The 13,620-nt window shown below is 39.8% G+C and overlaps 1 protein-coding gene across 4 annotated transcripts in view; it reads right to left on the bottom strand.

The window, feature by feature from the left end:
• TRAK2 (trafficking kinesin protein 2) overlaps positions 1-13,620 on the bottom strand; it is a 37,444-nt gene that overhangs the window by 15,967 nt on the left and 7,857 nt on the right. For 2 of the 4 annotated variants that reach the window (XM_053360795.1, XM_053360804.1), the window contains exons 2-7: positions 11,631-11,916; positions 10,790-10,984; positions 3,071-3,124; positions 2,476-2,552; positions 1,473-1,589; positions 343-552 (exon numbers count right to left, since the gene is read on the bottom strand). In XM_053360795.1, coding sequence (XP_053216770.1) covers positions 343-552; positions 1,473-1,589; positions 2,476-2,552; positions 3,071-3,124; positions 10,790-10,984; positions 11,631-11,667 — 690 coding nt within the window. In that variant the 5' untranslated portion in view covers positions 11,668-11,916. The remainder of the gene's footprint in view (positions 1-342; positions 553-1,472; positions 1,590-2,475; positions 2,553-3,070; positions 3,125-10,789; positions 10,985-11,630; positions 11,917-13,620) is intronic. The other 2 variants (XM_053360811.1, XM_053360821.1) reach the window with 2 other exon arrangements.

Genomic DNA, 13,620 nt, shown 5'->3' with positions numbered 1-13,620 from the left:
CTAAGATATTTCTCGTTAACTTTGTTGCATTAAATGTGCATTCTGTGCGGCAGCTGATCTCCTTTGTAATGTTTTGTTTTGAAATCTTTAAGATAACATGTGAGCATCCTGTTAAATGCTCTGAATGTATACTTTATATCTGTTTTATTCCGGATTGTTTTATTTGATGGTTTAAGATGTTGTAAACTGCTTTGAAAATTTTCCTTAAAATGCAAGTACTGAAATGAAATGATGATGATGAGGATATCACAAGCTTGTCCTGAGTTTCAGTAGATCCTTAAGATCTGTTTCCCAATTCCAGTTAAGAATGCTTGACAGAAATATGAACGTAGCTAAACTTACCTTTGTCCGAAGAGAAATGTTTTCCTCCTCCAGTTCCCTGAGTTTATCCTGCAATATATCCAACTGTAGAAGACTCTGTGACAGGTTGAAGGACTCGTTGAAGCGCAGGGGCGTGGAACAGCTGGAGTCAGTCTCGCTTTCTTCAGAAGCAATGGACACGACACGAAGCAGCTCATCTTTTTTCGTTAGTTCATGTTGCAGCTGGTGAACCTGATTTCAAACAACTTTTTTTTACTGAACACGGTCAACAATGCACAACATTGCAACCACCTCCAGTGAACTGGGGCTCTAGATTGGAGGGCTCCACCCATTTCTCTGCAGTAGCTACCTATGTTGAACTGCCAATTGCAAGATACTTTTGAGACTCAATGAGTAACTATGCTTAAATAGCTTGCCAAGTTCCGCACTGTCCTACAAGACATATTATAGTATTGTTTTTCTCATTGTACATAGGACACTGACCAAGCATTACAACATTTTTCATACTGAATTTGCTGGCTGATTTGATTTCTTCATCACATTATGTTTCTTCTTCTTTTCCAAATTTTTTTATTGATTTTCCACATTTATCACAGAAATGACATAACAAAACAACACACAACAGAGAAAAACATACTACACTACAAAACACTAAACACACAAGAAAAAGAATTTATTTTTTCAAATACCTAATTCTCATTACATTAATAACTGACTTCCTCAAATCCCCTCTAACTGAATTTCATTATATCACCTGTATAAGTTTTCCAAATTCATATTTCTAATGATATTAACTCCTTTCATTTACTAACTTCTTCTCCTTTATTAATATTGTACTCCATAATATTTACTTCCACATATTCATATTCTACCCCTAAGCCTATTTGTTACTTCCAAGAATTTTCTATTTATCTAAATATTCTTTAAATTTCTTTCAATCCTCTTGAGTCTCCTCTTCTTTCTGGTCACAGATTCTTCCAGTCAGGTCAGCCAGCTCCATAAAGTCCAACATCTTCATCTGCCACATCACATTATGTTTCAAATAAATACACATTTCTATAGAGGGTTTAGTCTGATGCAATCATCTGATCTTCCACCATACAGCAAGCACCTCTGGCCACTTAAAATGCTTCAGGTTTAATACTACTTACTTTATCAAAGGCTTGTCCCAGTTGTTCTTCCAGAGCTTCATTTTGCTCAGTTAGGATATGGTTCCGTTTAAGCAGGGCTTGTCCAATTCGTGCTGCCAATTCAAGGTCCCGATCTCTCTGCTCAGAAAGACCAAGAGAGGACTTTATGATCCTGCCCAAATTTAAGATCTGCATTTAAGGTCTTGCTTGTGTGTCTGCTTTTAAATTGACTAGGTGCTGAGCACACGAAACAGGGCCTTCACAACGGTAGCTCTGCTGATGTGAAACTATCTTCCAGTTAACATTTATTTGCTTAACCCATTCAGACCTGGAATTCAAGAAAGCCTTAAGAGTTTCTTTTTACTATTGCCTCTCCTTAAGAATTTGCCTGATCTAATTTGTTATCTCTTATGTGCCTGTTTATCTGAATCTACACACTGGGCTGATAAATTCGTACCAAACCAGTTAAAAACAAACAAACTATTGTTTAATGTGAACAATCATCACATTGGTGCGTGCAGCTAATGCAGTGTTTGAATCATTCTTCTCTTGTGGTTGCCACAACTTCTGGGAACAAGCCAATGCCTATTTTGACATGACGTTCAAATCGAGGCTCGTGGTTTGTAAAAGCCAACATGGCGATTCTGCCACTCAGTCGGTGAGCTCCAGCTGTTTTAACATCCTTTAATAATTATCTGCAGCTCTTCAAAATGTGACTTATTTTTGCCTAAACATTCCCTTTTAATTCTCAGACCAATTCTTGGTAGCACAGCAGTTTATGACTTGAGTCATAAATCTTTTTGCCTGCTACAATTTTTTAAAGAGATCTTGTAACTCAGACATCTGCTTTGAGGAATGTCTGTAGCTCAGTCAGTTTTGGGCACCTCTAGGTATGTCTGGGAGAGTTCAACATCAGCCATACTGAGCTAGGTGGACTAATACTTTGACTCAGCTTAAGGCAGCTTCCTATGTACAGCAAATAAACCTTAACAAGTACAATAAATAAATAAATAAATAACTGTACCTCAGCCAGCAGATGTGTGACCACTTCAACATCATTACAGTTGTTTGTCACCAGCTCTCGTCTGTCTGTGCCAAGAACTGAAAACCGAAAGAACTTCTTAATGTGGTTTAAACAAAACACAGAGGGTTGAATCCAGTGCTCCGCATGCTTCACTCCATTATGCAATTTGACTTGTTTCCTTTCCTCCCCCTCCATATGTCCCCAAGATCTGCTCTGAAAGGTCCCCCAACTCTCCAGAGATGATTTTAAGGGTACATGGAGGGGGCAGGAGAGAAAGGCGTTTGACTGCGCAAATGGAAGTCCATTGCTGGAGTGTTGGATACCACCCAGAATCCCTAAGTGATACACACTTGGGAACTTCCAGGATACTTGCGAGAATTAGTGGATGGCTTGAAAGATATGTTAAAATGTATATGGAAACCATGAAACAATAACAGTATGGAGCAGTAGAGAGCAAGAGGAATGGCTAGTTTTAATGGAAAGGTTTGCAATGGAAGATTAAGAAAAAGCATGACAACCATGGAAGTGTTAAAAAACAAGCAATTTCTACTATCTTGTCATGCAAAGGGTGGGAACAGGTGGGCACTTGAATTACCTTGGGCATGTTTGCGAGGTCCGGCCAAGGAAGAAGGGGGAAGTTCAAGAAGAGCTAGTACGGAAGAACAGAATAAAAGCAGAAGAGGAAAAGGAAAACATCAATAGTTACAAAACTGTTGTGGTTTCTGGATTTGTGGTTTGGTTACCAAAACATACTTGCTATATTTAGCCCTGAATGTTCAAGGAACTTCCTATTACTGTGTCAGATGTCCTGATGCAGCTGCGGCAATCTGTATGCAGAAGCACGAAATGGCTCAGTAAAAACTGTACATCCAGCACCTGGGTCTGAATCCCTTGCTGGACAGAATGTGTGCATACAGCAGATGGTTGACAGAGTTGACTCTGAGAGTGGCATCTACAGGAAAATCCTCACATGCAAGAATATTTGCACTGCACAGTGCCACACAATAGGATCTCTAGACAGAGGCCATGTAGCACATCAACTGTTTACATCTCATAGAACGGAATGGATAACCCCTGAGTCCAAGAGGCTCTTTCTACACTGTAGATACTATTGTATTCTGGCTTCAGATCAGGCTTTTTAAAAAATGCCAAATTAGAAAAGTAGCTGGGAAACATTTATGTACAGTTTTATTTGTCAACCATGTTTTCTTATTTTCTCATTTTGCAGATAATCAAAGAACAATGACACAAACAAAACCGCCACCTGCCCTCCTCCTTACAGATTACCATGAGGCCAGCAACCCCTAGGAAAACACAATTCCAGTCACTTATCCAAATGAATAAACAAATTATATGGTCTAAAATTGGGCTAGCCATAAAATTTTGTAGCGTGTGGGAAGTTGCACTGTGTCCTCTTTAGCAGTGTGCAGTTGTAAAAGCAACATCTGAACTATTGTCACAAACATTTTTAATTCCTAGGAATGTTTAAGTGTATACATGTCACACAGCAAAGATAGATAACGGAACCTCACCAAGCAAAGATGTGACTGCTTCAACATCAATTAACTTTAAAAATGGGTACATCACCTGATGAACACTTAGTTGGACACACTCCAAAAAATGAGTGTTCATTATCCACAAGTATCTGAAGAAACATCATACCTTGTGGTTCTCATTACTGTATGATGTTCAACGGCTGGCAGGAGCTGATTTGATTTCCCACTAAGGCAGAAATTCTATGCACACTTACCTAGAAGTAAGCCACATGGATATAGTTGGACTTACAGAAAAGTGTGTTTAGGATTGCAGCTTAAAAGGTTTAGGGAATGCATCTAATCCAATGGGCATGAAAATCTTTTTAACACAAATCACAGAAGGTTCCGATGATTTACATCGGGTGTGGATATAGGAACATGTTATATAATTTCCATTCCAACAGAATTTCATTTGTAGGCTTCCATAGCATGGAATGTTGGGCTTTTACTGTGAGAAGGTACAGAGAGGAAGCAAGTGTTGCCTCCTCAAAGCAGTTATTGCAGAGCTTACTTACTCAGAAATATGTCTCCCTATACTCAATGGGACTTACTCTTAGGAAAGTGTGCATTGGACTGCAGCCTAAACTTCCCTAAGGAAGGGCTTGTGGAAGCCAAAATAGAATGAACATTAAAGGATATTTTGCATCCCCCTTATTTCTGCGTGTGGTATTACTGATAAGCAGAGTCTCAAGTTAACTTCTTTTTAGCCTTTTCCTCCCTTCCCCTGGAGAGTGTGAACTTACTTTCCTGTGAAAGCTAGCGGCAAAAGTATCCTGGCTCTGCTCCAACCAGTAGGAGGAAAAGCCAGTTCAATAACAAGCAAGCCCTGATATTATCCTTATTGTAAATCCTAGGTGTGCCACCACAGAGCAAATATAGAGAACTGAACCTTAGCAAGCAAAGATTGACTATTTCAACATCAATAATTTCTTAAAAGGTGGGTACATCATTCTATGAACACTGAGCTGTTTTTTCATTGTTTCACTGCTGTACAACTCCAACAAAGAAGTGTTCACCTAGTTATAGTTAACTCACATTATTTATGAATGTTTTGATGCCTTTTGTTTTAAATATCTAATTTTTAAATACTTTGACCAGAAAGGGCCATGGTGATGGATTATGCAAAGGCCACTAAAATGTAGCTGGGGCACTCCCTGACTTACAGAGTAGCAATGGCTTGTGTGCCATAGAGAACAGTAAACACATAGATCGCAAATATTTTTTATGCCTCTATTTATATCCAAATGGCTTACAGCTTATTTGAGAAGAGGTCAGAAAGAGGGAATGAAATAATTCATTTTTCTTAAAGAATGGAAGGACAAATACCATCACAGCTTAAGTTCTAAGAACAGTTGCTCAGCGATGCTGTGCAACCAACGGCATTATCAAATTCTTCAAAGTGCTCTAGCAATTTTGCATTCTCAAAGCACTTCACAAACATTATCTTCGGGGAATTCTCACAACTATCCTGCAAGATGGGTCAGTAACACCCCTACATTTTAAAAGCATTATATAATGGCAGGATTCCTACGAAATGGCAAACTGTAGCTTGCCATGCACAAGCAGATCATGTGCATTTTGCTCTTTCACACTAGTGCCAGGAGGAAACAAACCACAATCCCTGGCTAAACATTATGCCCAAACCAAAAATCATGGGTTGTTTTTTTTCCATGCTAAACCACAATGGTAATTCAAAATTTGTTCTTTGTGTTTATGATTCACTGATAGGCAAACATGACAAATATGCCATGAATATTGAAAGATCAAAGGAAGAAAAGGAGTCTACGATCTCACTGGGCAAGAGTCAGCCCATTGTATAAACCGAAGCAGCTTTTTAGCTCCCAGGCAGAAGATGTATACCGTATTTTTTGCTCTGTAAGACACACTTTCCCCCTCCTAAAAAGTAAGGGGAAAAGTGTGTGCATCTCATGGAGCGAATGCAGGCTGCGCAGCTTTCGCTGAAGCCAGGAGAGAAAGAGGGATCAGTGCGCACCAATCCCTCTTGCTCTCCTGGCTTCAGGGATAGCCGCCCAAAGCCTCCTGAGTGCAGTGGGAGCACTCCCGCTGTGCTCTGGAGGCTTTGAGTTGCTTTTGCTGAAGCCAGAAGAGCAAGAGGGATCGATCCCTCTTGCTCTCCTGGCTTCGCTTCGCTGGAGAGGCGCTGTGCAGCTTTCCTTCTCTGCGCAGCGCCCCTTCAGTGAAGCGGGAGGAGAAATGGAGCCCCTTCCGTTTCTCCTCCCGCTTTGCTGGAGAGGTGCTGAGCAGAGAGGGAGAGAATGGTTTTTTTTCTTGTTCTCCTCCTCTAAAACTAGGTGCGTCTTATGGTCGCGTGCATCTTATAGAGCGAAAAATACGGTAATTTAATTCTGTATCTTATAGGGACCTTCCCTCAAAAGCTAAGAGAGAGAAGGCTTACTAAGACCACTAATAGTGCAGTTCTACTCATGTCTACTCAGAAGTAAATTCTAATGAATTCAATGCAGCTTACTTCCAAGGTAAATGGGTCAGGATTTCAGCCTCTGAGTTTATGGCTGAGGCTAGATTCAAACTGTGTCTAAAGAGGTTGGTCAGGATTACCACCATGCTATTCCAACAGTCAACTACAATTCTACAAAACGATTCCGGATTGATAACTTGTAGTTAGCCCAAAATCAGGATAAAAGGAATCTATGTGAAGTATTTATGTGCCCACTTACCCTGTAGAGTGACAGCTGTAAGCAGCTCTTCATTCTGATTCATGTCCCTGTTGTCTAGTGCCATGTCCGAGTGTATATGGAACAGTTCAGAATATGCCAAGAAACAGTGCTTGTTCAGTATTTTTCCTTCTGCAGCAGGCACTGCCTCTGCGCCACAACACAATAACTTTCTAATATTTACTCAAGTTGTCTAGCAAATAAACATTCCTGAACTGTAGTGCCATAAAGCAGGGAGGAGCTATATTGCAATACTATACTATCAGCACAGTGAGTTCAGAGTGCATTAGAAAAATGATGCTTTAGTTCCCTAGATTCAGGACTCTAAAAATATGCAGCATTGCAATTTGATCTAATCCTCCTATTGAAGTTAGATTTCTTATTTATTCTTAAGCTGTAGGTGTTCATAGAGTACTCTAATCCGATGCAATACTGATTCTGCTCTGCTAAATTAATTACTGATAGCTGTGAGCTTTCATTTGAATATATTCTGATGTTGCATTGCTGTGACCATGCAGACCAGAGTTGTTTAAGAATTTCAGGGCAGCAGATCTGCTATGGAAACAGTAAATTCACCAAAGCTGTATAATTAGTTTTAAACGGGAATGCATGCACTCCTTTTTTGTAAATAATAATTTCTATCCTCTACTTTCCTTACATTCCTTGTTTTATGTATTTACCGTATTTTTTGCCCCATAGGACGCACCTAGGGTTTTTTTTTTGGGGGGGGGAATAAAGAAAAAAATCCCCCCCCCCAGGCACGGGGCTGGGGAAGCCCAAGCTTCCACCGACCCTAGCCGCCAGAACAGGCAGCTCTGGGAGCTTGCGGGGCTGGGGGAGGGGGAAGCCTGAGCTTCTCCCTCCCCCAGAACGGGTCCCAGAGGGATGCAAAGCTGCCCGCAGTTACGGCATCGCTCTGGCAGCTTGCGGGGCTGAGGGAGGGGGAAGCCCAACTGTTTTATTATATTTATATTGTTCTGAGGAAGGGGTTAGGAAAGGAAAGAAATAAGAGATTTACATCACTAGTTCATTTCTGCAACGGCTTACTAAAAGCACACGTTATGCTACAATGAGTATTTTGCATTTCTGGTAAAAAAACACCTAGTTATTATTTTTTTTAAAATGAGGATAGTAACAACAGAGAGGGGCAAAATATTGTACATTTCAATTTTTTGAAGTTCTCATAAAACTGAAAAACTAGACAAAGTCAAAACAAGTTACTGATGGGAGTCAACCAGGTAAGTTGTAGAGATGCAGAAAAAATGTGTTGGAATAGACCTGTTGCTAAATCTCCTGGGAGACTGTACTCATTTTGCCTAACAGTTTTTAAGTGAGTTTTGGGTGTGGGAACGATGGGGAAGCATCAGGAAGAAAGAATACATGTATACTTCACATTGCATGAGAAAGTCCAAGGTGGTTATGTGTTCATCTCGAAACTGATCAATTTTTGAATACAATACTATGAAACTAAGATACCTTTTAAGCAGCCATGGATCAACTTCATATAACCAGAACAGCCAAACAAATTAACCCTCTAAAAATACAGACGACTTGCAACTTACAAGGGGGTTAAGTTCTAGAGATAGCACATAGAGCCAAAATAGTGTATAGTCAAAACACACACTTCCTGCACCTCCAGATGTTCTCACAAATGCAAAGACGGGTGGGATTGATGTTTTTCCCACTGGATGCCCTCTGCCGCTGGCTAAGCATGTAAAGCTGAATTCATGCAAGTTAGATGCTGACAGGCCTAGACAGCATCTGGAGAAGTAGAGACATCACCTTGCCAACAAAGGTCCATATAGTTAAAGCTATGGTTTTCCCAGTAGTGATGTATGGAAGTGAGAGCTGGACCATAAAGAAGGCTGATCGCCGAAGAATTGATGCTTTTGAATTATGGTGCTAGAGGAGACTCTTGAGAGTCCCATGGACTGCAAGAAGATCAAACCTATCCATTCTTAAGGAAATCAGCCCTGAGTGCTCACTGGAAGGACGGATTGTGAAGCTGAGGCTCCAGTACTTTGGCCACGTCATGAGAAGAGAAGACTCCCTGGAGAAGACCCTGATGTTGGGAAAGATGGAGGGCACAAGAAGAAGGGGGCGACAGAGGACGAGATGGTTGGATAGTGTTTTCGAGGTTACCAGCTTGAGTTTGACCAAACTGCGGGAGGCAGTGGAGGACAGAGGTGCCTGGCGTTCTCTGGTCCATGGGGTCACGAAGAGTTGGACACGACTAAACGACTAAACAACAACAAACAGGTTTAAGTTGTGAGTTGACCATAATTGCCTTTACCACCTCCAGTCCAAGAGTACAAAAGAGCTGTAATTTTTAAGCCTTGTACACAGTATTGCAAATTGGGTTTTTGTGGAAAAACACAAGGTTCACTTATGACACACACTTCATTACACATCTGTGTGATCCCATGCAGAAATATGTGCAAGTCATCTGTTTGCATTCATATTTTTCTGGTCTGAAAAAGACAACCCTAGTTTTTAGTTAAAAAATGACCAAAACAATTATTATGCAGCCCTAACCAAATTGTCTTCAATAGTACCAAATTATCTGTTTAGGAAGAGAGAACAGTTTGGGATTTTAAGTGAGAGCAAATTGTTTCCTGCTATGGGGCGAAGCCTACTTTTCAAGCTCCGTACATAACCAATATTTCATAAGGCTCCTTTCAACATTTTGGCAAAATTAAGTTCTAAGAATCCAGAAATGTGAACACCTACCCACAGTACACTGAACAGCTATTTTTATGATAGAATAGCTTAAAGAGTGAAAGTGAAAAACATGGAAATAAAAAGCTGTATAAGTCAATCTTTAAGCAGACCTACATTGTTTGAGTTGTATAATCAAGTTATGAAAGGAAAAAAAGATACCAAGGCTCTGTTTATTTTAAGGGTTTTGCATATAACCCAAGGTAATTCTCTCAGTTATAACCAACCATTTATTCCCCCATAAGCTAAGTTCTTTTGTAACTCTGACCAAGAGTTATAAAATGTGAATTGCTACCAGCATTAAGCCTACTTTTTATAGTCTGATACATTTGGAAATAAACATATTTCTGGGTGTGTGTACTGAAAATATGTGAACTCATGCAATGTTCATCTGAAATTGCTTAGACTTTCCACTGCAGAACATGGCGTGAAACCAGTATGGTTTCATGGATGAGTTATGAGCTTTGACCTGAGAAACTTTCAAGTTTCAGTGCAACCACAAATTCATTAATGAGCATTATTGGTTCTCATTATTATACGGCCTTCAACTGCTCTTAGAAACTGATTAAATTTCACAACGAGGGAGAGATTTTATGCATGCCTACCTAGAAGTAAGCCCCACTAATACAACCAGACTTACATCCGTGTAAACATGTATAGATTGCACTCCTAGCTTGCATTTATATTTATCACAGCGGGGAGAGACTAACCTGTGGCCTTTAAGATGTCGTAATTTCCATAATTTCTGATCACTGGTCATGCCAGCTGGGGGGGTTGCAGGAGCCCAACAATGTTTTGTGCAGAAATGAAAAACGGCTGCATTGATTTCGGAGCTACTGTTCTACAGCAACTCAGCAGAGTAAACAAAAATGCAGGGAACAGGCAAGTGTTGAGCTTTTTTTAGAGGGGATTGCTAAAAATCACTGCCTCTCGTCTGTCCCATCGCCGGCAGAAGCTGCCAATCGCCCGCCCAATTGCCGCAGCGTCAGCCAATCAACACCAGCCATTGCCGCAGCAACCAATAACACGACCAATAGCTGCTGACAGCCGCAGCAGCAACCAATCAAACATCCACCCTATGCACGATCCATGTATAAGATAACCCCAATTTTTTAGCATGATTTTTAAAGGAAAATATCTAGAAAAGTATGGTATATAGATGCCTCCTGGGACTGTGTTGGGGACCTCAGATATACAGCACTTAGACTGTACGAAATTTCTACAGCCTTGTCAGGTCACTGTAATTCTCACTTTGTCCAGCGTCACAAAGGCCAAGCTGAGGCTGAGCAGGGATTTGATCAGGGCATCACCTAAGCAATTCATTTATATTTTTCATTTCAGTCCCTGGCAGTGAGCAAAAGCACTTACTCATGTAACGGATGGTCTCTTCAGAAAGAACTGGAGAAGAGATTTCAGAGACATGACTGTGGCAGCCTGGAGACTGGGTCCAGTCGGCATTTTCAGAGAGACATAAAGAATCCACACGTAACTTGTACTGAGGCAGCTGTTCCTCCAGCATGCTCACCAGCTCAACTTCAGCGAGATCTTCAGTAGGACAAACATCTACAAAGGCATATATATATATATAGGCAGGCATCAGTATACCAATCTGCTTTGGGATGAATACTAAAGGAACTATTTATTTGCTTTGCTTTGACAATAAAAGCAGCCATGATAGCTTATCAATAGTGATTTAAACCTAGGCTAGACAGAAACAGCACAATCCTTGGTACATTTAACTAAATAAACACTAATAAATTAGCAGCTTTGTCAGCACCAAACTACTAAAATGCATCTACGTGGGTTTCCCCCCAGTTTACACATTTTCCAGCTGGTAAATGTGAAATGCATTATTAACTAAAGAGTAGAAATGCTTTTATGCATTATTTTATATTAAAGCTGTAGATCAGATCAGATCGCAATTTGGATAGAGGTTCTGTGAGTACATAAATCTTTGCATTAGATTAGTGACCATTTTCCTTTGCAACTCATGTCTTTAAAAAAAATATATTCTAAAGGAGCAGCACTTTGCTTGTACTCTATAGATGAGGGGTCCATCCAGGCTGTGTAACTATCTGTCCCATTTTTCAATCCAAACATTTTATAACAATTGGAGTGACAAATACTTTTAAATTTTAGAAACTGCCCTTCATCCAAAAATGGATTCCAGAGTGGTATATCTGGGCCTTTTACCCGATTTTCAACTTACCAGTGATGTTTTCTGAATCTCTGTGGTTGAAATTCATGAGGTTTGCTTCACACTTCAGTTATTTGGAAACCACATCCTGTATGCACACTGTGTGTTGCTCCTTCTCATTTTGGTTTGATTGTTTTGGTTTAAAACCAGAGTAGACAACAGCCATTGGTCTACACTGGCATTACGAGTATGTGCTTCTTTCTTCAGCTGTGTTAGGTCCGAGGTGACACATTTGAAACTTGTGCCTCATTGAATATTGCGATCTTTATGTTATGATCTTGCCTGGATCAGCCATCGTCTTGAAATAAAAAAATCAGTTTTAGACATTAAGCTGAACAAAATATCAGGAAGCCATTTTATGAAGAAACACAGGCAGGGTTCACAATTCATAGCTCTTACTACTTAAGGATTTTACAGAAATAGTTGTCAAGTTGTACAGCACCTACAACTAGCCTCCTTTCTTATGATTAGTCATGTTCAACAGCTGCAGAACTGGAATGGCATCAAGTCTTTTATCCGTTTCCACCGATAAATCTCTCCCTGGAACCATGAATCAACTCCCAAGGACTGTCCACAGGTTGCAGATAATTAACAGTGCCCCAAATATCTTCTTAATTAGCTATGCCATAAGCAAAGCTATCATTCTTAAAAGGTAAATTACACAATGTTACACATTTCCCCCAGTTAATTCAGTTCGCAAATTCCCCAAATATATTAAAGGTATTTCAGGACAACTTTATGAATCATAAAGTACTACCCGTACCACATTCTTTTTAGGGGTCTGATGCTTTGTATTAATTTAAAGGATAATCCGTGATAATCACATATCCATTAACTGGAACACTCCAAGGGACTCTACTGTACTGAGGGGAAGGAGAGTGAAAGCAACCTCCGCGGCGGGAGGAGGAGCCAACAACCATCAAAGTCATGCTGCTGCTATGTTTGGCTCCACCCCTGGCCCCTCCCACCACCGCATGTATGTGACATCATGCATATGATGTCATCCCCCCCTAATCGCCCTCACAAGCTGGCAATTCTGGTTCTGTATGTGTCATGCTATAAATGTTAGCATCCTGAAATCATAAAGAGAAGTTCTTTGTGTGGATAATAACAGCTATCAAATCTCTAATCACCGATTAACCTCATTTCCCCACTATCTGAAAGGTATCTATTCGATTTGCTTGCTTTCAATTTAAAGATGTTGTGATAATTCAAAATCTATACTGGATTCTCAGCATCTTCAAAATATCACTAAACGATCCAGTCACATTGAATATTTATATTTAGCAACCAACCACTGACATCACTAAGTAAATATTAGCTGTATTATTTATCTATAACTACTATCACTGAATATACATTTACCAATATTATACATATTGGCAATCCAAGCATAATCTGCAAGTACAAAATCACATTTTTTAAAAATTACTTAATTCCAAGGGATATTTTAGAAATGTATAATTTTGTATATTCAAGGTAGGCTCATATTGTTAGCGTGATAGCAAGATAATGATTCCAGAGGAAGTTATTTTGGTCTGTGGGAGTAAACAAATTATAGCACTGGTACCTTAAAGACTAACTTATTTTTACGTCGCTTTTTCTAAACCAACCCCTACTTTATTAGATTTGTGAAAAGAAGAGGTAAGGTGGTGGACATGTATAGAGAGGAGAAAATATTAGAGGGAGACAACAATAAGCACAGCAGAATAGAGAAACTGCATGATAAAATCCATTCGAGTCCAAGAAAAACATTTAGCCAAGTAAACTTTGTAGGCACATAATAAAATATATTATGAAGGGACAGTAAAACTCTCTTGAAATGTCAGAGTATTGGAAAATTTAAATATGTGGATTATTAGACCAGTAAAACACAAAAAGGAAAGAGAAAAAGTGTTAAACATAATTCCATGTTGTTCTCTTTCTTCCTCTGACTAACAGGTTAGAGGGCACAGAAGTCAATGCTATTTTCTGCCCAGTACTGTCTGGTTCTCTGGCAATC

Source organism: Podarcis raffonei, chromosome 1, assembly GCF_027172205.1.
Source record: "Podarcis raffonei isolate rPodRaf1 chromosome 1, rPodRaf1.pri, whole genome shotgun sequence".
In the NCBI taxonomy this organism is placed as follows: Eukaryota; Metazoa; Chordata; class Lepidosauria; order Squamata; family Lacertidae; genus Podarcis; species Podarcis raffonei.
Note: the sequence above shows the minus strand (reverse complement) of the source record. Positions and strands in the feature narration are given on the sequence as shown.